The sequence below is a fragment of the Balaenoptera acutorostrata genome, chromosome 13 (assembly GCF_949987535.1).
Source record: "Balaenoptera acutorostrata chromosome 13, mBalAcu1.1, whole genome shotgun sequence".
NCBI lineage: Eukaryota > Metazoa > Chordata > Mammalia > Artiodactyla > Balaenopteridae > Balaenoptera > Balaenoptera acutorostrata.
In genome coordinates, this window is record NC_080076.1 from 52,542,022 (window position 1) to 52,567,175 (window position 25,154).

The 25,154-nt window shown below is 44.0% G+C and overlaps 1 protein-coding gene and 1 long non-coding RNA gene across 5 annotated transcripts in view; one reads left to right on the forward strand and one right to left on the reverse strand.

Annotated features, from left to right (window-relative positions):
• The first annotated feature begins 1,387 nt into the window (after positions 1-1,387).
• On the forward strand, positions 1,388-23,855 carry LOC103005081 (uncharacterized). Of its 2 annotated transcripts, none has more exons than XR_452500.2 (4): positions 1,388-1,648; positions 20,142-20,208; positions 21,706-21,786; positions 23,781-23,855. It is a non-coding gene; the product is annotated as an uncharacterized LOC103005081 (long non-coding RNA). The 2 variants fall into 2 exon arrangements; XR_009005122.1 differs by lacking the exon at positions 23,781-23,855 and adding an exon at positions 22,970-23,031.
• The window catches only part of LAMA3 (laminin subunit alpha 3), a 241,800-nt gene continuing 220,744 nt past the window's right edge, over positions 4,099-25,154 (reverse strand). For all 3 annotated transcript variants that reach the window (XM_057527325.1, XM_057527324.1, XM_057527327.1), the window contains 8 exons: positions 23,438-23,607; positions 19,273-19,456; positions 16,887-17,027; positions 8,897-9,056; positions 8,651-8,781; positions 6,753-6,846; positions 5,405-5,524; positions 4,099-4,647 (listed from right to left, as the gene is read on the reverse strand). In XM_057527325.1, coding sequence (XP_057383308.1) covers positions 4,502-4,647; positions 5,405-5,524; positions 6,753-6,846; positions 8,651-8,781; positions 8,897-9,056; positions 16,887-17,027; positions 19,273-19,456; positions 23,438-23,607 — 1,146 coding nt within the window. In that variant the 3' untranslated portion in view covers positions 4,099-4,501. The remainder of the gene's footprint in view (positions 4,648-5,404; positions 5,525-6,752; positions 6,847-8,650; positions 8,782-8,896; positions 9,057-16,886; positions 17,028-19,272; positions 19,457-23,437; positions 23,608-25,154) is intronic.

Sequence of the window (25,154 nt, forward strand, 5' to 3'; positions counted from 1 at the left end):
TACAGTGTTCTTAACAGTGGTAAAATTAACAATGATATTCTCCCAACATTTTTACATCTATCATCTCAGTTAACTCTCAGAGAAGACCTCTGAAGTAAAAGACTTAATTTTTTGTCCCTCAAACTTCTAGAATATTTGAAACCACATGACAAAAAGCTTGCATGCTTGAAATGCAACTGAAATTATAGGACCAAGGGAACGAGAAGTAGCTCAGAGCCAAGTGATTTCCAAGAGCAAAGGTTTTTCCTGAAGGTGGAGGTGGCTTTCCTGAGGGGCTTTGCTCTTATGGAGGGGAAGTGAGACGAGATGGATGACAAGGGAACAGTGGAGCAGGAGACAAATCCTTCTCGGGTCTGGTCTTGTCAGGAGCTATCACAGCAGCAGCTGGACTTTTTGGTCCAGGAAGCTGCCCTCAAGTCCCATGAGACACTTTCTTCCCTGTCAGGGGCCTCTCCCTCACCAAGGACATTGCAAAAACATGACATTAAGGATCTCATTTTGTTGACAGCACTGCAGTTGAATGCTAGATAACGCAGTCACTTATTTTCCAGAATACAGACTTTATTTCTGAGGAAGCATATTTCCTGTAGGAATAATAAATTCCTACTGAGATTTGCCTCTGGAATGGACAACACACAAAGCTACGTCACCAGACACCCAGCTCCATTATAACTGTCCAGGAATGCATGCTTCCTGAGTATGAAAGGATTCGTTACTGATTAATTAGCAAAAGCCTTTTGAGCCAGGGGTGGTTTAATCAGTAAGTGTGTGCTGTGCTATCATGTGCATTCATGAAGACTGAAAGTTCCAGCCTTTCCCCCCTGAAACTCCCACGTCTCATTTTATCAAGGACTCAAATGTAGAGCAAAATGAACCACACATTCAAAATTTATGGGAAATAAAACCTTCTGGCAATGGAAAGGTACACTTTACATTCTGGGGTCATAGAAGTCTTCATGAGCAAAGGAGAAAAAAAGCATTTTCAGTAAATAGTATTCATCATCTCAGGACCCTGCCCTTTACTCTGGGAGAATAATTGTTTCTCACTCTGAGAATGATTAACAGGGATATTCCAATTCTGTCTCTGCCTTCCATACAAAGGCATGCGGACATTATGCTAGTATTTTTATGCTGAGAAGTTAAGTTATATTGTTTGGCAAATTAAGAAACTGGAATCATGACACACCTGTCACCTACCACCCCTGTTATTACCATAATCACTCATGTTAAGAAAAACGAGTTCCTGTTTTGGATTTCTACTGGGGGGCAGGTGATGGGAGGGATGGGTACTTGAGCTTTTGCCCTGGAAATTTTGCCTGAGCAAATCCTTAGGAACGTTTCAATCACAAAGAAAGCAAACTTACAAGCTGGAGGAGGAAGAAGCTGCTATGGCTGAGGTTTGGCGGCTGCTCAGGGAGCACATTCCACTCTTCCGAGCCTCCAAGGAGTGCCTTGCTCCTTTCCGGAAGGACTGAACTGCTCCCTCCCTTAAGGCATTTTGCGGAATCACCCATCAAAGCCCATCAGCTGCCCCTGCATTTCCAGGTGGTGTGCATTTGGCTCAGATGAGCCTGGAGCATGGTGGATCCCTGTGAGCTGACTTGATCCAAACACTGCTCCCTGTTTTGAAGACCATGAGCTGATCTTGGTGAGTTTATATTTAGTGATGTCAGGGGCTAAAGTCAGTTAAAAAAAGATTGGAATGTAAGGGGATAGAACCTTTTAGGAAGCAATTTGACAATAGCTAACAACAAAGATAAAAAGGTTCATGTATTTTGACTTAGTAGTTTTACTTCTAAGAATTTATCCTAAGAAAATAAGTAAGTTTACATTTCAGGACTTATTCACTCTGGTGTTGCTTATAATTGCAAAAATTTGAAACGACCCAGTTGCCTAATAATTGGAGGTTGGTTAAATGTATTATAATAAATTCATCTGATGGAATGTTCCACAAAGACTTGGGAAACACCATATAGTTTTAAAAAACATAAAAAATAATATTTACAGTATAATTGTCATTTTGTAAGGAAATATACATGCATTTAGAATCGAATAACAGACATATAACCAAATTCAAAAAGAATTCTGAGTGAGGAGATCATGGGTGATTTTATAATTTTTCTATAACCGATATTTATACCATTTGTATTCAATATCATAATGTTATTTGAAAATGGTTCCACTCATGTGCTGGCTTTAAGTTCTCATTCCTGAGAGAGAATCTGGCCTTTCTGCGGCTAGCATGGACCCACCCAAAGTTGGAATTAGTAAAAAGAGAACTGGGGAGCTGGAAGAGAGGGCAGTGAATGTGGTGGGAATGGCAGAAGTTGGGGTTTGGGGTTCTTTGCAGGGCAGCACTGGGCAAGGTTGGTGGGAGAGAGAAAGGCGCTGACTCAGAGTTCTCTGTGGGGAAGTGAGGTGACTTCCTTTCTGGGAGGATGGGAAGGTCAGCATGTCTTGCCCGGGGCCGCTGTCCTCTGACATGGGGTTATCATGAGTGTGGCAAAAACCCAACAGCCCTACATCCTGAGGAATGAGGTCAAGAGGTGAAGGAGGCAGCCCATGAAGGCACACGATTGCTCCATAGTCACTGGGTGCCCCTGAAGTGACTGTCACCTCGGGAGATGTGAGTTGATTTTCTCACAATCCAGGCCCCACTCGCCTGAACCAGAATGACACCAACTGTGGAGACGTCATGAACGGGTCAAGGTCAACCACCGGTGGTCCTGCTGACCCCTAAGCCTCTCACCCCAAGGTCAGCCCAATTTGTGACAGGCTGTGAGCCAGGAGGAAGATAATAGCGATATTTATATGCACTTCCCAGTTTACACGTAATTCCCGTGATGGTCCAGGTGAGGTGCTGTAGCATTCCTTTCAGAGAACAGACATTTACAGTCTGAGAAGAGCCAAGCTGAGGGCTCTGGGTCTCTAACTCCATCTGTGACACCCTCTGCTGCCTTCTGGTGGCTGGGATTATATTCAGCAAATGCAGATGGACAGCTGCTCTTTCAGCTACCACAAAATGGAGGGAAGAGCAGTGGTATTAATGAAGACTTAACTGCCCCTTTAAAATGAATCTGGGAAGTACTAATGAATAACTTTGTAGATTCACTTAAGTCAACACCACGAACCCAGAAGAGAGAATCAGCCATTTAGTGTAGACCTGCCAAAGGCAGGTGAAATGGATGTTCTTCACGCAGACTCAGGGTCTCGGTGGTCATCACCTGGTTGAATTTTCATTTGAAAATCAATGTTTTTGGAAAGCACATGACTTAAGGTCATGAAATTCAACCTCTGACCCAGCATAGCATCCCTAAAGCCCACCAGCCAGCCTCTGTTGAATACCCCCTGTGATGGGGACCTTGCTACCTCTCCAGGAGAATGGTTCATGTTTGCATAGGTATGGCAGGTAGAAAGCATGCCCACGGGACTGCAGTGTGAGGGTCATAAAAGAGCACTGGCTTGAAGGGAACGTGCCTCAGTTTCAGAGGTGGAGGGCAGGTAGCTGTAAGGATACCACATAGGATTACTGTATCCAAATTTTAGAATTGTTGTTTTAATCCTGGTGAGCAAATACTATGTAGGAGATACAGAAGTGCTTGCATAGCCTTCTTTGTTAGTGAGAGTGGTGCTGGGTAATAATATTGGTCTAGTACACGGTTCATTATTTTGTAGATAAAACTAGATTCCTACTTCCCATTGACTTCTGTTAGCTTCTCATGCAAAGCTTTAATTATAGTATATACAGTACATCCATCTCAGCTCCTCTACGAGACAGTTTTTGCCCTCAAGGAATTGATCATCATAATCTAGACTTGGTTGGTAGCAGACTGTACGTGGGAAGCCAAGTGGAGTTACAGGTTCATTTATTCAGTTTGTTACTTACTATTTTATGAATAGTATGTGTCTCCCCGTTTGGATTGCATATTCCTTGACTGTAGATCCAACATTGAGCACACACAGTACCTCACCAGCATGTGCTTGGTAATTATTTGTAGAAAACTGCGTTGTACGTAGCACATTGAACAGGTGCTGAAGAATTAATACAGTTAAAAATGACCAGCAAGCCAATCGTTTCATGTTAATAAAACATCATAATTTGAAGAGTACACTGCATTTATTTAAACCCATAAATTATAACATCTTAACACATGTAAAATTTTTGTATTTTTAAAGTGCTTTGAAAGATACTTATTTTGTTTAACAAGTGGAAAATAATGTTCTTTAAAAGACATCAAACTTTTAGTGGAAAATGATATTACCAGAAGCATGTAAGGATTTGTTCATCCTCTTCAAGAAATGGGATTTTTATGTAAAATATATATGTAGCGCTGAATGCCAAAATGATGGGTATGTGTGGTTGGAATTAAAAATGAGATTTGCTAATAAACCCATGGGGATGGTGTCTTAAGTCAAGAACGACCCTCAGAGGGGAGAGGGAGGGGCGTTGGGTAATCAGTGCTTCCCGAGGTGAACTTCCTTGCCTTGTGATAGGTTTGTGTTAGTGGTCAGGACAGCCATTCAGACTGACAGTCCCCCGAACTTCTGCGGCTTCAGTGACAGGGACAGGAATGTGGTTGACTTGAATATTCTTCAGGCAGCCAAAAAAGGATTTCCACGAGGGAAGCTTCAGGGTTTTCAAATGAGCTGCAAGACAAAAGGAGAGGCATTTGACGGCTCATTCATACTGTCAAGTGAACGCACTCCGTTAAGAAACGGTCTTATTAGAGCTAAAGGGACCTGGGCTCTCAGTCCTCTCCTGCTTTAAGCAGGCACCCAGCACACCCCCTGCTGTGAAAGGTCAGCCACAAGGCTACTCTGCACGTCCTTCAGAGGAGGAGATTCCACAGCCCTAACCAATAGATAATGACTCTGAACTCTAGTGCTTTTCATGGGTCATGGAAGACCCATAAAATTAACCACCAGACCATTTGGAGGCACATGAAACAATGAAGGCTGACAAAGCTCTTTCCAGGCAAAATTCCAGTCTTGAACTTGACTCCATCTCACCCTGCCTGATTCCCCCATTCTGGCTCCACAAAGCTTAATTAAGTCACCAAAACTAAGCGCCTGGAGGGGAGAGACCAGTTTCTCAGGCCCTTTTCTGATTCTTTGTGATACCAGGCTTCTAGGTTCATGCAGCCTCTTAGGAGAGGCTTATAAATGATAGGCTTGGGACAAGAGAAATCGGCAGCCCCGTGGCCTGGGCTGCTGGGAAATGTTCTGTGGCTGGCCGTCGGGTTCCCCCACAAGCTGGAGAAAGAGTCTCACTGTCTACACGGTCCAGCCAACGGCTGCCCTGCTGCTAACCCAGCAAATGTGATGCCCCCACCCACGGGTTAAGATGGAGATGTTAAGAGTTGACGTGGGACAATACGGGTGTAGAAGTCAGCACAGGGGTTACCTGGGACACCTCCAATGTGCAGGTGCTTCTGCGTGCGGGCAGTGGGGACGGGGTGCCGTCCAGCAGTGGAACTATAGTCTGCGTCCAGTTTCAGGTGCAGGATGTGCTGTTTTATGGTGACTGCAGGGAAAGAAAGCAGGTCAGGTCTATCACCTGAGAGCCCTGCCCACTGTATAATGTCTACACCGTGCATTATCATTGGCTTCTTTCTCACTCACTCCTGTTGGACCTGAGGGAGCGCGGCTCGCAGGAATTCCACCAATCTAAACACAAATTCAACGAATTTCTCCCCACCAGGTGCTGTTTAGGTGCTTCCACATATATTACAGAATCTAATCCTTAAAATGAATCTGTGAGGAAGATATCATCGCTCTCGTTTCTCAGATAAGAGACTGTGACCCTCAGTCATTGAGGAGATTGGCAACATGGCTTGGTTAGAAATTAAACAAGCTGGGATTCAAGCCCTGGTTTCCTGTCTCCAGAGGCCAGTGCTTATTTCACATGATCTCTGGTTCTTTCCAAGAAGACACTGACTGACTGCTGAAAACGGACTCCAAAGACAGTGGCTTTTGACCCTCCAAATAAAACTCCTCCGGTGTCAACAATCTTAACCAACTGCAATGCAGTTAGCTTTCAAATTAGCCAAGAGGCAGCTACTTTTAACAAAAGATATTTTAGCCAATACAGGTTAATGTATCTCCAAACTTATATGCTCAAGTTATTCCTAAAATAGCAGATTCGACTTGAGAGGTTATGCCTGTTCCCCGTCAAGTGGTTTGTCTAAATCGTTGGCATTAATATTAAATGTTGTTGAAAAAAATAACCCAACAATGAACTTTACCGATAGTAAGAGCAAACATTTACTGAGCACTTAGTACATATTGGACCCTGCTAAGCACTTCACACGCATTATCCCATTAATTTTCACAACCCTGGGAGGTGTACACTATTTTTACCTCCATTGTACAGATGAGAAAACTGAAGATAAAGAGAAATTAAGTAGCTTGCCCAAGGTCTCACAGGGCTGGAACTGAGACCTGACCTCTGTTCTCTTTGACTTCAGAGCCAAAATCTCAATCACAATGTTATGCTACCTTGAAAACAAACATAGCTTATCAGTTTGCTGGGTTCCAAAAAAAACTCAGTGTGTTATGGAGAACTGGAGCCATGAATTACATAAATACGACTGGAGTTGAGAATAGACATGTTCCCAGCACCTTAACCTGGTGGGCTGACCCTGGTCAGACGCTAATGGATGGATGAACTGAGGGAGCGTTTGGGATGTTCGAGTTCAGATGGAAAGGGAGACTGTTTCAGTCTGTGAACAATAGGCTACCGGACGTCATACCTGTCACTGAGTGCCACTGTCCGTCACACAGAGATTGCTTTGGGGTGACCGATGTCAGGATCCCACCTGCCTCACTGCCCACAGAGGCCGTGACCTGGAACACACATGCATTTTCCTATTTCCTTCAGCAAGGCAGGTGGAACCCACTTCCTGCCATCTTCCCTTCCCAGCCCTTGCACCCCGACCGCCCAGGAGCACTTGAAATATGGGTACACCCTCCCGCACCAGGTGACCATAGAGGGACTAAGGCTTTGCAAGAATCTCTCTGTTGCACCCCTTTCCAGGCAAGCGAGCTGCAAACCTAGGGCCTGGCCTGAAGTTATTGCCAAAGGTAAGGAGCCTTTCCCACTGACTCCCTACCCCGGTCCCATCAGGCCCGACTCAAAGGTTACTGATTAGCATCGAAGATCTGCCTTAGTTATTAGCATGTGACAGTAGCTCTGTTTAGGAGGACGTGTACAATTTGGAAGGCAAAAACGTTGGCTGAGGCCTACACCCGGCTGCAAGGGGCAGCCAGTTATAATAATTCCACGAACGCAGGACTTAAAGACGGTTCTCGTCCAAGGAATTCAGCAAGCTGACTGACTGAGTTTGCACTGGGCACGTGTCAGGGGTCAGGCACTCAACGTGCTGTTGTGCAGAATCCCGCATTCCCACTCTGGGCCAGGATTCTCCAGGGCCTGAATCAAGGTCAATGAAATGAGAGGACTAAAATAAGCATGTTGATAAATAATTTACATCTAATTTGCATGTAAGCAGACAGTGCAGCCTTTTCTCAGGCAATTTTCAAGCTAAACAGTGTCACGGCTGTTAGGAAGGTTATCAGGTCTTGATTTCATTTTGGGGGGATTATTTCCTATCCAGAAGCTCTCACCAAAGACGCTCCCCAACCCCTCCCCTGAAAAGCCAGCTTTGCCTGAACCACCGTTAAGCATAGTTCCTTGCTTCTCGGGCCCGCAAGAGGCCTGCTCAGACTTAAAGCTGTAACTTAAATAAAAAGTGTCCAAGAGTTTTGACTACTGTATTTTATTCTGAGAGTTCTCCCTCACATTCAATAAACTGGAAGGATGAAGGTAAAAGAAAATGCTATATTATCAATCTTTGCTTTAAGGCCTTAACTAAGAGAGGCTTCCTGGAAGGATTTGGTTTGAAAGAGATTGTTTTGAAAAGGAAAGAGATTAAAAGTGGGTGGTGAACATAAGGTATTGAGTAGGCCGGTGAGCAATGGGAAAGACGGAGCAGCAAAAGCACATGGCTGAAGAAGGAAGCCATGAAAAGCTAAAGGAAGGCTGGGTGGAGACCCTGTGGCCAGCTTGGCTGCAGGGACCAGAAGGGCTTGGTGAGCTGTGTAGAGAGGATAAGGGGAATCTGAAACTGACCCAGCAGATGCGGGGCATGGGCATGGGTGTGACATGGTGTAGACGGCTGGTGAGAAAATCCATCCCATAAATTCTGGTGCTGCCCTTATGAATAAAAGTAGAGGTGTGACAAGGGTGAAGGGGAGGTGAGAAAAATGAACACTTATTGAGTATATGGCAGTTTCTCTTCTCTTGACAAAAGCCCTTAAATATAAGCCTCATTCTCCACATTTTAAAGATAAAGAAATTGAGTCTGAGAGAGGTTAGGTAACTTCCCGAGGGCCCTATACCTAAGTGGTGGAGCTGGAATTCAGCCCAGCTTGTTTGAATTTGCCCAATTTTAAAGATGAAGAACAGAAAACATGATGACCAAATTACTTGCTAAAGGAAAAGGGTAAGTTAGTCCTGAAGTCAGGCCTCTTAAATACAAGATCGGATTCTACTCTCCACCATAACTCCACCTACCATGGTCTCGAGAAGTGGAATCTGGTTCTAATATAAATTCACACACCCTTCCCATGTCATCCGACAGCTACACACCTTTCCTGCCTCCATATAAACACATAAGTGCTCCCCGGGTTGACTTCCGATGTGAATTAGAATTCCAGTGAGACTTCTCGGGCGAATGCTGAAAACAAGCTTAAATTCTGGCCCCAAAAGCACGGAGTTAGCTTTCAAAACAAAAATAAACAAATAATAGTTTAAACATCATAATTCCCAAAAAAGGATAAGAGTTCTTCAGAATCAAAGCTATAAAGATATAAAGTCTTCCAAACTGCTCCTTACCTAGGATGACATGACCTCCTTCTTGAGAAAAATAGATGCCTTTCTCCAAAGAGCCATCCAAGCAGGGAGACACCCCAAAGCTTGCAGAAGCGGTGTCCAGGGGTTTCAAATCCAACTGAAAGTTCCTCAGGCACCCCACAAAGCTGTTTTGGGGGAGGGTCTGCAACCAAGCAGAAGTGAAAGCAAACTGTATTTCCCACTACTCCCAGAAATCCACGCGCAGCCAAGGTTAAGGGCAGGGGCAGTTGTCCCAAAAAGGAGGAAGGAGGGGGATTCATCCATCCTGCTTCCAAGAGTCAGGTGGGCTTGACTGTCTCCATTTTGGCTCCCTCCACGGTGCCAAAAAACCCAGATACCAGATGCTTGGTGGGTGGTCGAAGTTTGAAGGTGCCACCAAACCAAGGGCAGGGGCAGGGGCAGTGGAGATGGCTACCTAGCGTGGAAACAAGAATACAGAGGGTGGGGGCTTCCCTGGTGGCGCAGTGGTTGAGAATCTGCCTGCTAATGCAGGGGACACGGGTTCGAGCCCTGGTCTGGGAAGATCCCACATGCCGCGGAGCAACTGGGCCCGTGAGCCACAACTGCTGAGCCTGCGCGTCTGGAGCCTGTGCTCCGCAACAAGAGAGGCCGCGATAGTGAGAGGCCCGCGCACCGCGATGAGGAGTGGCCCCCGCTCGCTGCAACTAGAGAAAGCCCTCACACAGAAACGAAGACCCAACACAGGCAAAAATAAATAAATACAAATAATTTAAAAAAAAAAAAAAAAAAGAAGAAGAAGAAAAGGAATTAAAAAAAAAAAAAAAAAAAAGAATACAGAGGGTGACTTGACCCTGGGCCACAGTCAGAGCTGCAACAGGGGAAATTTCCACCTTGCTGTTCACAGATCTCACCGTCTCTTTGCAGGTACAAAATACTTCTTAGGGTTTCATGAGCCTGTGTGATAGCTTAATGCAGGGCGGCTGGCTGAAAAAAGAGGCCAAAACATTCCTAAAATAATGAGGTGTAAAAAAGCTCCCCACACTGTTGGGCCCAGTGCACCATCAACAAATCACGAATGCCTCAGGGTTAAGATCAGACACAGGGTGCGGGATCAGGGGGCTTGTGTGGAGCCCCCATGGCTGCCTAAAGCTGGCCTGAAACAAGGGCTCCTCACCTGGGGCTCAGGGATGAGCTTCTGGGGTTCTCTGACCCCTTAAATTATACACCAGATGTCTGTATTTTCCTGGAGAAAGGGGCTATAACTTTCAAGAAATTCTCAAAAAAGTTAATAAATCACTGAATGAAATCCCTCTACTCTCTTCTGGAGTAAATGCCTTTAGGACTCTGGAATCCTACACGACGGATGCAAGACATGATAATTTTAAGGGAATCTAGTGGTATTATAGATGCATGTGGTGTCAGCGTCAACAACAAAGTACTGATTGGGCCCCCTATGAAATGTTAGTTTCTTCAGATTTGCCATCATGTATAACAAAGAGTCTGTATCTGACACCACGCCCAGGCTCTCCAGTTCAGGCCATAACCTAACACGGAATCACCAAAGACTGGCTGTAGGTTTTGGTATTTGGAGGCAGCCACTGGTTGATTGGATGTTGCCCGCCCTTTGAAAGGATATGCAGGAGGGTATTCCAGTGGTTTGCACCCTCAGGTTGAAGGAAGGCTGCGAATAGGACCTTGCTTGTAAAGGATGTTGTAAATGGGGTGCTACTGATTGTCTCAGATTTTAGGATGTTGAGTGTGATTTACCTGAGTCAAAAGAGCACCCAAATTGTGCCCCTGAATCACTACCCCATCCTGTGATTTCTCTGAGAGGGAAAAAGGTACAGAGGTTGCAGAAAAGCAAACATTGAGTATCCTCTTTAGCAATTATTAATATGTTATACGTTATATATGTATTAGATACCATAATACATATACTATATTATGTTATATATTATTTATGATACATATATAAAAGTTATTATATACAACAAAGTAAAACAGTACTTTGACTTACTGGGGCTTTGGCCCAAACCACAGTTCAGAACTCAAGTGGGCCAGGCTGAGCCCTGTGGAGACACCAAGGTCAAGGCCAGGTTAGCCTGACTCCCTAGAATCCACGCTGGCAGAAGTGACCTGCTTTGATTACGTCCATTTCTGGCTCAGATTTGAGTCTCGGCCTTTCCCCCGAGCTGCTAGCACACATCACACCAGAATGGGCACCAGTGGAGTGGGAAGGGGCAGGAGGGGCTCAGTGCCTGGCAGCGCATTTGGAGGAGGACAGTTCCTGGGCCGGAGCTGTTGACGGGCCATCTTCACTTTGTGGGCAAAAAAGGCAAATCTGGGAGAAGAGTGACGGGGGCGTTCAGCCACCCCAAGTAATCAGGTGCAGTGAGCACTCTGGCCACGTGGAGAAGACAGGGGGAGGGCACCCACAGAACGCCACCCTGGGGCCACGGCCCCATCGGAGCCTTTGAACCTGACAAATCCTGGTACACACCCTTCCTTCTTGGGGACAGACAGACTTGTGAGTTTCTCCTTAGCCCAAATTTTCCCCAAGTTTGGTTCTTGAGATAATTTTATTTTAGTCACCAAATAACATTAAAATACAGATTCAGAGTTACAGAAAGACAGAGAAGATGAAAAGGCAGAGGGCTATGTACCAGATGAAGGAACAAGAAAAAACCCCAGAAAAACAACTAAATGAAGTGGAGATAGGCAACCTTCCAGAAAAAGAATTCAGAATAATGATAGTGAAGATGATCCAGGACCTCGGAATAAGAATGGAGGCAAAGATTGAGAAGATGCAAGAAATGATTAACAAAGACCTAGAAGAATTAAAGAACAAACAAACAGAGATGACCAATACAATAACTGAAATGAAAACTACACTAGAAGGAATCAATAGCAGAATAACTGAGGCAGAAGAACGGATAAGTGACCTGGAAGACAGAATGGTGGAATTCACTGCTGTGGAACAGACTAAAGAAAAAAGAATGAAAAGAAATGAAGACAGCCTAAGAGACCTCTGGGACAACATTAAACGCAACAACATTCGCATTATAGGGGTCCCAGAAGGAGAAGAGAGAGAGAAAGGACCAGAGAAAATATTTGAAGAGATTATAGTCGAAAACTTCCCTAACATGGGAAAGGAAATAGCCACCCAAGTCCAGGAAGCGCAGAGAGTCCCATACAGGATAAACCCAAGGAGAAACACGCCGAGACACATAGTAATCAAAGTGGCAAAAATTAAAGACAAAGAAAAATTACTGAAAGCAGCAAGGGAAAAACGACAAATAACATACAAGGGAACTCCCATAAGGTTAACAGCTGATTTCTCAGCAGAAACTCTGCAAGCCAGAAGGGAGTGGCATGATATACTTAAAGTGATGAAAGGGAAGAACCTACAACCAAGATTACTCTACCCAGCAAGGATCTCATTTAGATTTGATGGAGAAATCAAAAGCTTTACAGACAAGCAAAAGCTAAGAGAATTCAGCACCACCAAACCAGCTCTACAACAAATGCTAAAGGAACTTCTCTAAGTGGGAAACACAAGAGAAGAAAAGGACCTACAAAAACAAACCCAAAACAATTAAGAAAATGGTCATAGGAACATACATATCGATAATTACCTTAAACGTGAATGGATTAAATGCCCCAACCAAAAGACATAGACTGGCTGAATGGATACAAAAACAAGACCCATATATATGCTGTCTACAAGAGACCCACTTCAGACCTAGGGACGCATACAGACTGAAAGTGAGGGGATGGAAAAAGATATTCCATGCAAATGGAAATCAAAAGAAAGCTGGAGTAGCTATACTCATATCAGATAAAATAGACTTTAAAATAAAGAATGTTACAAGAGACAAGGAAGGACACTACATAATGATCCAGGGATCAATCCAAGAAGAAGATATAACAATTATAAATATGTATGCACCCAACATAGGAGCACCTCAATACATAAGGCAACTGCTAACAGCTATAAAAGAGGAAATCAACAGTAACACAATAATAGTGGGGGACTTTAACACCTCACTTACACCAATGGACAGATCATCCAAAATGAAAATAAATAAGGAAACAGAAGCTTTAAATGACACAATAGACCAGATAGATTTAATTGATATATATAGGACATTCCACCCAAAAACGGCAGATTACACGTTCTTCTCAAGTGCGCACGGAACATTCTCCAGGATAGATCACATCTTGGGTCACAAATCAAGCCTCAGTAAATTTAAGAAAATTGAAATCATATCAAGCATCTTTTCTGACCACAACGCTATGAGATTAGAAATGAATTACAGGGAAAAAAACGTAAAAAAGACAAACACATGGAGGCTAAACAATACGTTACTAAATAACCAAGAGATCACTGAAGAAATCAAACAGGAAATAAAAAAATACCTAGAGACAAATGACAATGAAAACACGACGACCCAAAACCTATGGGACGCAGCAAAAGCGGTTCTAAGAGGGAAGTTTATAGCTATACAAGCCTACCTAAAGAAACAAGAAAAATCTCAAGTAAACAATCTAACCTTACACCTAAAGAAACTAGAGAAAGAAGAACAAACAAAACCCAAAGTTAGCAGAAGGAAAGAAATCATAAAGATCAGAGCAGAAATAAATGAAATAGAAACAAAGAAAACAATAGCAAAGATCAATAAAACTAAAAGTTGGTTCTTTGAGAAGATAAACAAAATTGATAAGCCATTAGCCAGACTCATCAAGAAAAAGAGGGAGAGGACTCAAATCAATAAAATCAGAAATGAAAAAGGAGAAGTTACAACAGACACCGCAGAAATACAAAACATCCTAAGAGACTACTACAAGCAACTTTATGCCAATAAAATGGACAACCTGGAAGAAATGGACAAATTCTTAGAAAGGTATAACCTTCCAAGACTGAATCAGGAAGAAACAGAAAATATGAACAGACCAATCACAAGTAATGAAATTGAAACTGTGATTAAAAATCTTCCAACAAACAAAAGTCCAGGACCAGATGGCTTCACAGGTGAATTCTATCAAACATTTAGAGAAGAGCTAACACCCATTCTTCTCAAACTCTTCCAAAAAATTGCAGAGGAAGGAACACTCCCAAACTCATTCTATGAGGCCACCATCACCCTGATCCCAAAACCAGACAAAGACACTACAAAAAAAGAAAATTACAGACCAATATCACTGATGAATATAGATGCAAAAATCCTCAACAAAATACTAGCAAACAGAATCCAACAACACATTAAAAGGATCATACACCACGATCAAGTGGGATTTATCCCAGGGATGCAAGGATTCTTCAATATACGCAAATCAATCAATGTGATACACCATATTAACAAATTGAAGAATAAAAACCATATGATCATCTCAATAGATGCAGAAAAAGCTTTTGACAAAATTCAACACCCATTTATGATAAAAACTCTCCAGAAAGTGGGCATAGAGGGAACCTACCTCAACATAATAAAGGCCATATATGACAAACCCACAGCAAACATCATTCTCAATGGTGAAAAACTGAAAGCATTTCCTCTAAGATCAGGAACGAGACAAGGATGTCCACTCTCACCACTATTATTCAACATAGTTCTGGAAGTCCTAGCCACGGCAATCAGAGAAGAAAAAGAAATAAAAGGAATACAAATTGGAAAAGAAGAAGTAAAACTGTCACTGTTTGCGGATGACATGATACTATACATAGAGAATCCTAAAACTGCCACCAGAAAACTGCTAGAGCTAATTAATGAATATGGTAAAGTTGCAGGTTACAAAATTAATGCACAGAAATCTCTTGCATTCCTATACACTAATGATGAAAAATCTGAAAGAGAAATTATGGAAACACTCCCATTTACCATTGCAACAAAAAGAATAAAATACCTAGGAATAAACCTACCTAGGGAGACAAAAGACCTGTATGCAGAAAACTATAAGACACTGATGAAAGAAATTAAAGATGATACCAACAGATGGAGAGATATACCATGTTCTTGGATTGGAAGAATCAACATTGTGAAAATGAGTATACTACCCAAAGCAATCTACAGATTCAATGCAATCCCTATCAAATTACCAATGGCATTTTTTACGGAACTAGAACAAATCATCTTAAAATTTGTATGGAGACACAAAAGACCCCGAATAGCCAAAGCAGTCTTGAGGCAAAAAAATGGAGCTGGAGGAATCAGACTCCCTGACTTCAGACTATACTACAAAGCTACAGTAATCAAGACAATATGGTACTGGCACAAAAACAGAAACATAGATCAATGGAACAAGATAGAAAGCCCAGAGATTAACCCACGCACCTATGGTCAACTAATCTATGACAAAGGAGGCAAAGATATACAATGGAGAAAAGACAGTCTCTTCAATAAGTGGTGCTGGGAAAACTGGACAGCCACATGTAAACGAATGAAATTAGAATACTCCCTAACACCATACACAAAAATAAACTCAAAATGGATTAGAGACCTAAATATAAGACTGGACACTATAAAACTCTTAGAGGAAAACATAGGAAGAACACTCTTTGACATAAATCACAGCAAGATCTTTTTTGATCCACCTCCTAGAGTAATGGAAATAAAAACAAAAATAAACAAGTGGGACCTAATGAAACTTCAAAGCTTTTGCACAGCAAAGGAAACCATAAACAAGACGAAAAGACAACCCTCAGAATGGGAGAAAATATTTGCAAATGAATCAACGGACAAAGGATTAATCTCCAAAATATATAAACAGCTCATTCAGCTCAATATCAAAGAAACAAACACCCCAATCCAAAAATGGGCAGAAGACCTAAATAGACATTTCTCCAAAGAAGACATACAGACGGCCACGAAGCACATGAAAAGATGCTCAACATCACTAATTATTAGAGAAATGCAAATCAAAACTACAATGAGGTATCACCTCACTCCTGTTAGAATGGGCATCATCAGAAAATCTACAAACAACAAATGCTGGAGAGGGTGTGGAGAAAAGGGAACCCTCTTGCACTGTTGGTGGGAATGTAAATTGATACAGCCACTATGGAGAACAATATGGAGGTTCCTTAAAAAACTAAAAATAGAATTACCATATGACCCAGCAATCCCACTACTGGGCATATACCCAGAGAAAACTGTAATTCAAAAAGACACATGCACCCGAATGTTCATTGCAGCACTATTTACAATAGCCAGGTCATGGAAGCAACCTAAATGCCCATCAACAGACGAATGGATAAAGAAGTTGTGGTACATATATACAATGGAATATTACTCAGCCATAAAAAGGAACGAAATTGAGTCATTTGTTGAGACGTGGATGGATCTAGAGACTGTCATACAGAGTGAAGTAAGTCAGAAAGAGAAAAACAAATATCGTATATTAATGCATGTATGTGGAACCTAGAAAAATGGTACAGATGAGCCAGTTTGCAGGGCAGAAGTTGAGACGCAGATGTAGAGAATGGACATATGGACACCAAGGGGGGAAAACGGCGGTGAGGTGGGGATGGTGGTGTGCTGCATTGGGCGATTGGGATTGACATGTATACACTGATGTGTATAAAACTGATGCCTAATAAGAACCTGCAGTATAAAAAAACAAACAAAACAACTAATACTAAACTTTCATTGGGTTATTTGTATGGAAATATGTTAATATAAATGTTTCAGACATTACATGAAGTTTCTAAAAATCTTATATTTGTATTTGTATGGAAATATGTATGGAAATATGTTAATATAAATGTTTCAGACATTACATGAAATTTCTAAAAATCTTATATTTGTATTTGTATGGAAATATGTATGGAAATATGTTAATATAAATGTTTCAGACATTACAGGAAACTTCTAAAAATCTTAAAAAAAAAAAAAATACAGATTCAGTTATTAAAATAATTTAAAGTATTTTGATATCCTTGAATATATGGTATGATTATAAAGCTTATAGGGTGACGTGTTCTTATCTGTGGCCCTGAAGCATAACTATTTACCTTTGGTTTCCCTGATGGAGACGATCCCAGGTAAACGGGTGCTCTGAGGCTGACAGTGGAATTTCCAGGCAAACTTCCCTCCCGGGCCCTCAGACCGTCCACAACCAAGCGCCCCCTTTCTCCATCTTGCCCAAACGCCACCTTAAGGATAAAGAAAATAAGTTAATCGTATTCTTACCTTTGACAACAGGCATTGTAGTTTATTAGTGGTCACAGGAAATTTTTTTTTAAAGTTTTTCTGTCCCTTCAAGTAGCTTTGAAAAATCAGAGAGTTTTCCCCATAGTATTGTCACCATCATCATCATCATTTTGTGAGATTATGTCAGATATTAAACAGAGTGAGCTTAAAACATGAACTAAAAAAAAAGATTTCTCAAAAGTGAACAAAAATATATAAGTGCCTGGAAATTTATATAAAAGCTAAATAACTGAAGAACCAAAGGATCATAAATGAACATACATCCATGCAACAGAGAGGAAGGAAGGGAGTGTGCAGAGCTGAGACGGGAGAAGGTCACATGCTCCTCTGAGCAGGGGTCCTGGAGCAAGGGGCCAATGGCTACTCCTCTTCCAACAAGAGGATCAAGTGTTTTAAACTCTTTGCTAGAAGTCAGGATCCCTGGGCTCTGGTGTGAACTCTGCCACCTCATGGCTACGAGACTATTCACTAATGACTCCCCAGTGTAGATGCCCAGCTGTGACCTCTGGCCTCTACTGTCTACTGACACCTGGGCTTGAATGTCTGATAGGCAGCTCAACCGCAGGATGTTGACAACAGAGTTCCCATTCTTGCCCAGCGACACCCACCTCCTGCCCATCTTCTCCCTCTCAGCAAAGGTTCCACTATTGACCCAATCACTGGCCCAAAATCACAGGACTTGATGTTGACTCCTCTCTTTCCATCAGCCAACCCTCTTGGCTCTGCCTTTAGAACACATCCTGGGTGGTCTACTCTCTCCCCCTCTATCTCAGCCTCTTGAACCAAAGGCAATAGCATCCATCTGGTCTACTTACTTCTATTTTTACTCCCTTTTAGACACTTTAGCTAAAGAGGGTTTTGAAAATATCAATCTGTTTGTGTAACGCTCCTTTTTTAGCTTCTCTAAAAGCTTCTCTAATGGCTCTCTAAAAGCTTCAGAGAGACTCAGAATAAAATCCCAAATCCTCACCTTGGCCTTCAATGCTTAATGACCTGGGCCTGCCTCACTCTTTATTTATTTATTTATTTAATTAATTAATTTATTTTTGGCTGCGTTGGGTCTTCGTTGCTGTGCATGGGCTTTCTCTAGTTGTGGCGAGTGGGGGCTACTCTTGATTGCAGAGCACTGGCTTCTCATTGTGGTGGCTTCTCTTGTTGCAGAGCATGGGCTCTAGGCATATGAGCTTCAGTAGTTGTGGCTCTCGGGCTCTAGAACACAGTCTCAGTAGTTGTGGTGCACGGGCTTAGTTGCTCCACAGCATGTGGGATCTTCCTGGACCAGGGCTCGAACCCGTGTCCCCTGCATTGGCAGGTAGATTCTTAACCACTGTGCCACCAGGGAAGTCCCCCTGCCTCACTCTTGAATCCCACTTCTTATCCTTTCTGTTCTGTTCATTCAGCTAATTCCTAACTTAGGGTCTTTGTACTTGCTGTTCCTTCTGCCTGGAAATCCTTCCTATAACTTTATATGATTGTCATCTTTTGGAGGAGGCCTTCTTTTACTGCCCTATTTGAAACAGTCTCCCTACTCGGCCACTTCCTTACCTTGCTTTAGTGTTTTCTCAAAGCAGTAGCTGACATTATATTGGGGATTTTTTTGTTTATGTGCTCCAGGATGGCAGCTTATTACATATTTGTTGAATGACTGAGTGAGTGTAACTTGTCAAGTCACTTAAGTTTTCTGAGTTCAAATTCCCTCGTCAAAAAAAAAAAAATACATAGGTCCCTTCTCGCCTTAAACTGTATTTCTTTAACCCTGGGATGCCTTCAGGCAAGAGCTGAGATGCTAGGGATGTGGGTGCTTACACCTGGGCTACAGAGAAGGCATTCCAGACTCGCAAGGGGCCTGGAGACTGGAAACTGTCCTGAAGGAGAGAAATGGTCCAGGGAGCAAAGGGTGGGAATAAGCAAGGGGAGTGGTGTAGCCCAGGGAGGTGCATGGGGGGTTGGGGGTGGCGGGTAAAGAAGCAGGGAGGAAAGCCCGTCTTGGCATTTAGGATGACATCCACACATGGCACGTGCAGGAGTCTCTGGGGCTGAGGTGCTGGGGCGCTCGGTGCCTCTGACCACATGAGCTCTCCCAGTGCTTGTGCCCTCTTGCCGGGAAGAACGCTGAGACTCCCGTCTTCAGCTACTTGGCAGTGAACTTGGCCCCAGCGGAGGTTCTAGGGCAGCCCCAGCTCTCACCGTGTGCCACTTCCCGTCACTGCACTTCTCTTTGCTTTTGAGCTTCAGTTGTTTCCCTCCTGCTCCCAGTGCAAAGACCAGACGTCCTTTCGAAAGGTAAAGAGCCATAAAGGAGTTCTTAGTGCCTGTGTAAAACACGAGCCCTCTGGACGCCGTTGTCTGCAAGTCCACGGCAAACTGTGACCTGTGGGGAAAAGAAAGCAAAAGGCGAAGAAGGAAAATAAGAGGTTTTTAGTGTTTCTTCAAATCTCCAAAGCTGGGAGAGACAGTGAGAAGCAAAACCCTACAACCTCATTATTTAAATGAATAAACTAAGGCACTGATTGATTAAACGACCTGTCTCTTTGGGAATTTTTAAAAGTCATTGTATTTCAACTGGTAAAAGTTTTGTTGTATAATTTCCTTACCATATTGGGAAATAAGAGGAAGTTTTATGACAAACTCAGCTAGTGGCATTAAGTCCCAGCACATGGCAAGAAGGAAGATGCCTTACTTTAAAAAAAAAAATCTACATTTTAGAAAATTATGGTAAAAATATACCAAACATAAAGTTTACCATCTTAACCATTTTTAAGAGTACAGTTCAGTAGTGTTAAGTACCTTCACATTGTTGTGCAGCCAATCTCTGGAACTCTTTTCACCTTGCAAAACTGAAACTCTCTACACATGAAACAACAACTCTGCATTCTCTCCTCCCCCCAGCGCCTGGTAACCACCATTCTGCTTTCTGTCTCTATCAATTTAACTATTCTAGGTGCTTCATAGAAGTGGAATCACACAGTGTTTGTCTTTTTGCAACTGGCTTATTTCACCGAGCAGCCTTGATTGTTAAACCCAGTGAATATGCTTTCTACTTTGTATACATGCAGGGAGAGGAAAGTTGTGAGGAGAAGTCGGGGGACAACTTGAATAACAAGGATTTGATTTAAGCATCAGGTAAGCATTTTCTTCCCGTAAGACATATTTAACACAGTGGCACAGAAGTCCAGATCCACCTACCCTTCTCCCACCTACCCTTAACGTTTCTCGGACCTTAATACCTCATCTATGGTGGAACAGGAATTAAGCAAGCATCATGCAGTAAAAGCAGAGAGTGAAAGTTCATATTCCTTTGCATGATGGTTACATATCATAGGTACGTGTGGCTAAGCAAGCTTTACTTTCTATGCAAACTCACATCCATCCATCCATCCATCCATTTATTCGTTCATTCAACAAATATTTAATGAATGGGTCGTATGTACAAGGCACCATGGTGGGAACTGGGAATGCAGCGATGGACGGTTCATTCTTTGAGTGGTTTGTGGTGTGTAGGTGCCCTGAGGGGGTGCCTAAAAGTGTACTGGTAAAAGGTAATGGGAGATATGGGTGTCAATAGGCTATCATCAGGGACTTCCCTGGTGGTCCAGTGGTTAAGACGCTGCGCTACCACTGCAGGGGGCATGGGTTCCATCCCTGGTTGGGGAACTAAGTTTCCACGTGCCACGTAGCACAGCCAAAAAAAGAAAAAATAAAAGGCTGTCATCACCCATTCCTTGTGGTTTGTGTCCAAGTGCACACCAGACAGAGGGCAGGAACGGGGTCTATCCTGCTTAAACCTGTATCCCCAGTGCAGGATACACAGGAGGCCTTCAAGAAATAGTTACTGAATTGAATTAAATGGCAAATGGAAAATGCTGGCAAATGGAAAATGCGGAGGCAGAATCAGGAAGTGGAAGAAATAATTACACTGTTACATCTCTTTGCTTTTTAATACTGTGAGGCTGAGCAAACACGGACATGCACTTTCATTCTTCAGATCTGCAAGTTTCCTTGAGGGTATAGTTCTTCAGAATGCAAAAGAAATCTATATTTGTGAAATTAAACCAACCCGCTGGTGACACGGCTCAGTATTTCTCTTGGTGTAGCTGTGTATTAGTGCGGAGGTTTGGAGAACGAGGGTTAGCCAATTTAAGGAGGATAGTAGAACTTGCTACAGAATGAAAGTACTTTACACATGTGGGCTTGGTTATTAGACTTGACATTTGCTATCCAGAATTATTTCTTAAAGCAATTTTCTTTCAGAAAAGACTAACTGACTAACACCCAAAAATGACATCAGTAGCTTCAAATCCCGGCATATGACACTGTAGCTATGAGTCTTTATTGCTGGAGGACAGGAGGGAAAGGCAGAGAGCAAAGTAGCATTTTTATACATTCACCAAGAGGTTAAAATAGTGGTACAGGGTTTTACAGGAGAGGCCAAAAGTTTCCAGCATAGAAACCAGAATGAGAATAATAGAATAGTCCAAATCTTGCAACATCCTGAAAATATACTCTGATTGCTACAATACTGGGGACTAAAATAATTTTTAAATTATATTTCCCAAGGATTATTTTTTTCCCGCTTTCCTTTAAGAATGTTACTTTTTCCATTTATTATATATAATTCAGTGTTGGACAAGAAGATGCTGGGGTCGAATCATCAGAAGAAGCCGGATAACTCACCACAGTAAATATGCTGAGAGAGAAGATGTAAGAAAGGGGCCACGGAGGGAGGGGGAGGGCAGAGGCAGGGGGGCCGGGGGGTGGGGAGGCCGGGAAGAGGACAGCGTGGGCAGCATCTGCAGGGAGACTGTTGTCATTACGGTTAGCTTGACCAACAGAGCAGTGATGCGGAGTGGAACAGCCCCGGGAGGGGCTGAGAGGGTCACCGCTTCTGCCATCTGTCTGTCTCCGACTAGCACAGTTTTGGCAAATCAGGGATCCCCACAATTTCCATGGGTCTACTGGAGATGCCAGCAGCTGGCCGAGGGTCTCCTTTAGAACTCGGCCCCTCCCCTTTCCGGCCTTCACACCTGCCTGTGAATCACGCACTTGCTTACTGAGCGCGCCTCCACGGGCCAGCTCCTTACAAGCAATGACCTCTCCTCCCTGCAAGGGAAACATTATCAACCCCACTTAACTGATGAGGAAATTGAGGTTCGAAGAGGTGTAGCAATTTGCAAAAACATGTGAGTCAGGCGTAATTATGCCAAGTTTACGGAGAGGAAGCTGAGGCTTAGAAAAGTTGAACAGCAGCCTGCAGCGGCCGTGGAGCTGCCACTCAGAGTTCCCTTCAGGAGATCCTGCGGCGGGGGCATGGCGGCCTGGCAGCCCGCAGCTGCCACGCTCTCAGAACCACAGTGGCACACAGGTGACCCCCAGCCAAGCACCGAGCTCAGCGGCAGAACTAGAGCCGGGCCATCGTGCCCAACACTGGACTCTGCTACGGGGTGATCTTTGCTTGTGATGCCCACCGGCCTGCCTGAGTCCCTTGGAGCTTTCCTGCTGTCTGACGCTTGTCCCACCCACACCTGCCTTCCCCTCTCCTTTCACAGGCCGCAGGCCTGTGTCTCAGCTGAAGGCTCTCCTTGCCAGCTCCTGCTCTCCCCCTTTTATTCTGCACAGGAATAATAACTCTCTTGCACATCTGATCCCATCTTGACCTCTGCATCCCCAGGACCTGAACTGGCCTGTGGCCTGAGGTCACGCAGCCAGCAAGTGGCTGAGTGGGTGGATTGAAAGACAAGGTCTTAAAGCCAGGTCTTTTGGACCCCTGGGCCATTCTGCCTCTGTAGAGAAGTCGTAAAGGAATTTTGGGCACCTTTTTATTTATGTCTCCTTCGAATCACATGAAAATGACAAGCTTTGTTTTCCTACTTTTTTTTTCTGACAGAATTAATATCTCTGCTCATTCCCTCCTCCCCAAAAGAGATGCAACTTGTTAGCACAAAAAAATCCAAAGGTATTCTCTAAAAATGATGGATCTGGCACCGAGTCTTCCTAAAAGAATGATTTTCCTCTAACTGTAGAATGCAGGAGAAGGAAGGTGATTTATCATAGAAATAAACAGCACTTTTGGAAAGAAATATCAGCCTTATTTTTAGAACACCGTCAATTCTAAACCAGAGCCAAGCTGATTGTTTCAGCCTCGGAGCAGCACGTGTCACGGGTGCCTCCCAGTTGCGGGGAGGAAGCAGGCTCGGGCCACCAGGCTCTGTGTCTCAGGTAGGCCAGCACCCCTTCTCGCAAACGTGGTAGTGTCCCCTTCATTGGTGGCAGGTGCCTGCTGTCATGCCGGCTAGCCTGCCCTAGGGTAGAATCAGATTCTGAGCTGGCTTGGGGCAGGAAAATGAAATAATACCTGGGTTTCAGCAACTCCTGGGGAAGCATGAATAGCAAGTGGCTGGTGGGACTGTCCCCAAACCTGAGGGCTCCGTGGCTGGCCTGGGCCTCTGGAAGTGGTGGGCAAGACTGGGCATCTCCCCTCACCTTCAAGCTCCTTGGGGAGGCGGCTGGTGTGTCACGCAATGGCTGTGTGGGAGAGGAACAAAAAAATCAGGACAGCTGATTATCAGGGGGAAGCGTTGGAAAATGCCTGTCTTGCTAAGTGCCTTGCTCAGTTTTGATTTTTCATCCTAAGAGCTGAATTCAATAGAGATGAATTCATCCTTGGGGAGGATGCATGTTATTCCCATCCTACACAGGTCTGCTATACGTGGGACCAGTGGATACCCAGAACACCTCTCCTCCGCGGAGCTTCGGAAGAACCACAGTGTCCCTCAAGAGGGCCAGCAGATGGCCAGCAGCACTGAGGCCCACACAGCCAGCCAGTGGACCTGGAGCCGCCAATCTGCCATCTCCCCTCCAGGCCATTCACTTGGGCTTTAGCAGCAGGGCTGAAAGAACCCAGAGAACAGGAGGGGACCACAGCCTGACCCCACTTTCCTCAGAGTTGACCCACACACAGAAGTCTGTCCTGACCTGGACGATGCTTTGAACTTTTTAACAGGAATGAGTTTTAATGCAGAAAAACAAGCATAATAAACATCAAATGAGACTAGAAAAAACAAGCATAATAAACATCAAATGAGACTAGAAAAGTTGTTGGAAGGAACTGAGACTCTCCAGCCCTTCCCCCTCTTTTCTCTGCTGCAAAGCCCAGATTTTGATGAGGGGTCCACAGTCCCTCCCATGGGGCTCAGGGCTCAGTGGGGCTCTCCATTCATGGAAGCCAGTGATGGGAATTCTCCCTGCTGGGGATTGGTTCAGGAACGAGCATGTGACACCCTCCTGGCCAATGAGCCTTAAGAGGTGGTCAGGGGGCGGGGCCTCTAAGAAATGTTTCCTTCCAGAGGAGAGAGAAAGCCACAGATCTGTGCTTCTGGTGAGGGAACGCCCTGTCCGTAGCCCCAAACTGTGCGGGATGGAGCCAGGATGGCTGTGGGGAAGCAGAGACCAGTCCCGCGGGCCAGGCCTGCAGCACACCCATCCTCCAGCTGTCCCTTAATGTGACACTATAGATCCCCACAGAGGGTTAAGCCCTAGCAGCTGAAGTCTTCCTAACAGATTCAGATTCCTTCAAGATCAGGTTTTCCAACCTGACCAGATTCCTGGATAGGGTGCTCGGGATGCAGACTTAATACCAGTTATCTGCTGAGTGGAGATGTTCCATCACCACAAAGTTAAGTGAGTTGTTTAAAACCAGAGCCAGACCTGTATCCTCCAGGAGCTTCCTGCCGGGGGCTCACACCAGTGGGGCCCACTCCCTCCCTGAAAGATTCTTGCGTGTCAGTAGCAGTAACATCAAGATGAACAGTTTTCATAGACACTCTTGGTACCAACTCTTCCTTAATTCTCTTAATGACAGCGCCATCCTTCAAGGCACCCAGGCCTCACACCTTGGTCATCATGGACATCCTCCTACCCGGCCTCTTGCACATGCTCTGTTTCCATGTCCTACTGTTCATCTCCGGGACATATTTTGTTTCCACTCCTTCCCTTTCACTCCCAGTCCCTCTCCCTGAAAGTCAGGCTGCTGACTGTCTTGCCTGGACCATTCCAGTACTTTGCCAGTTTGA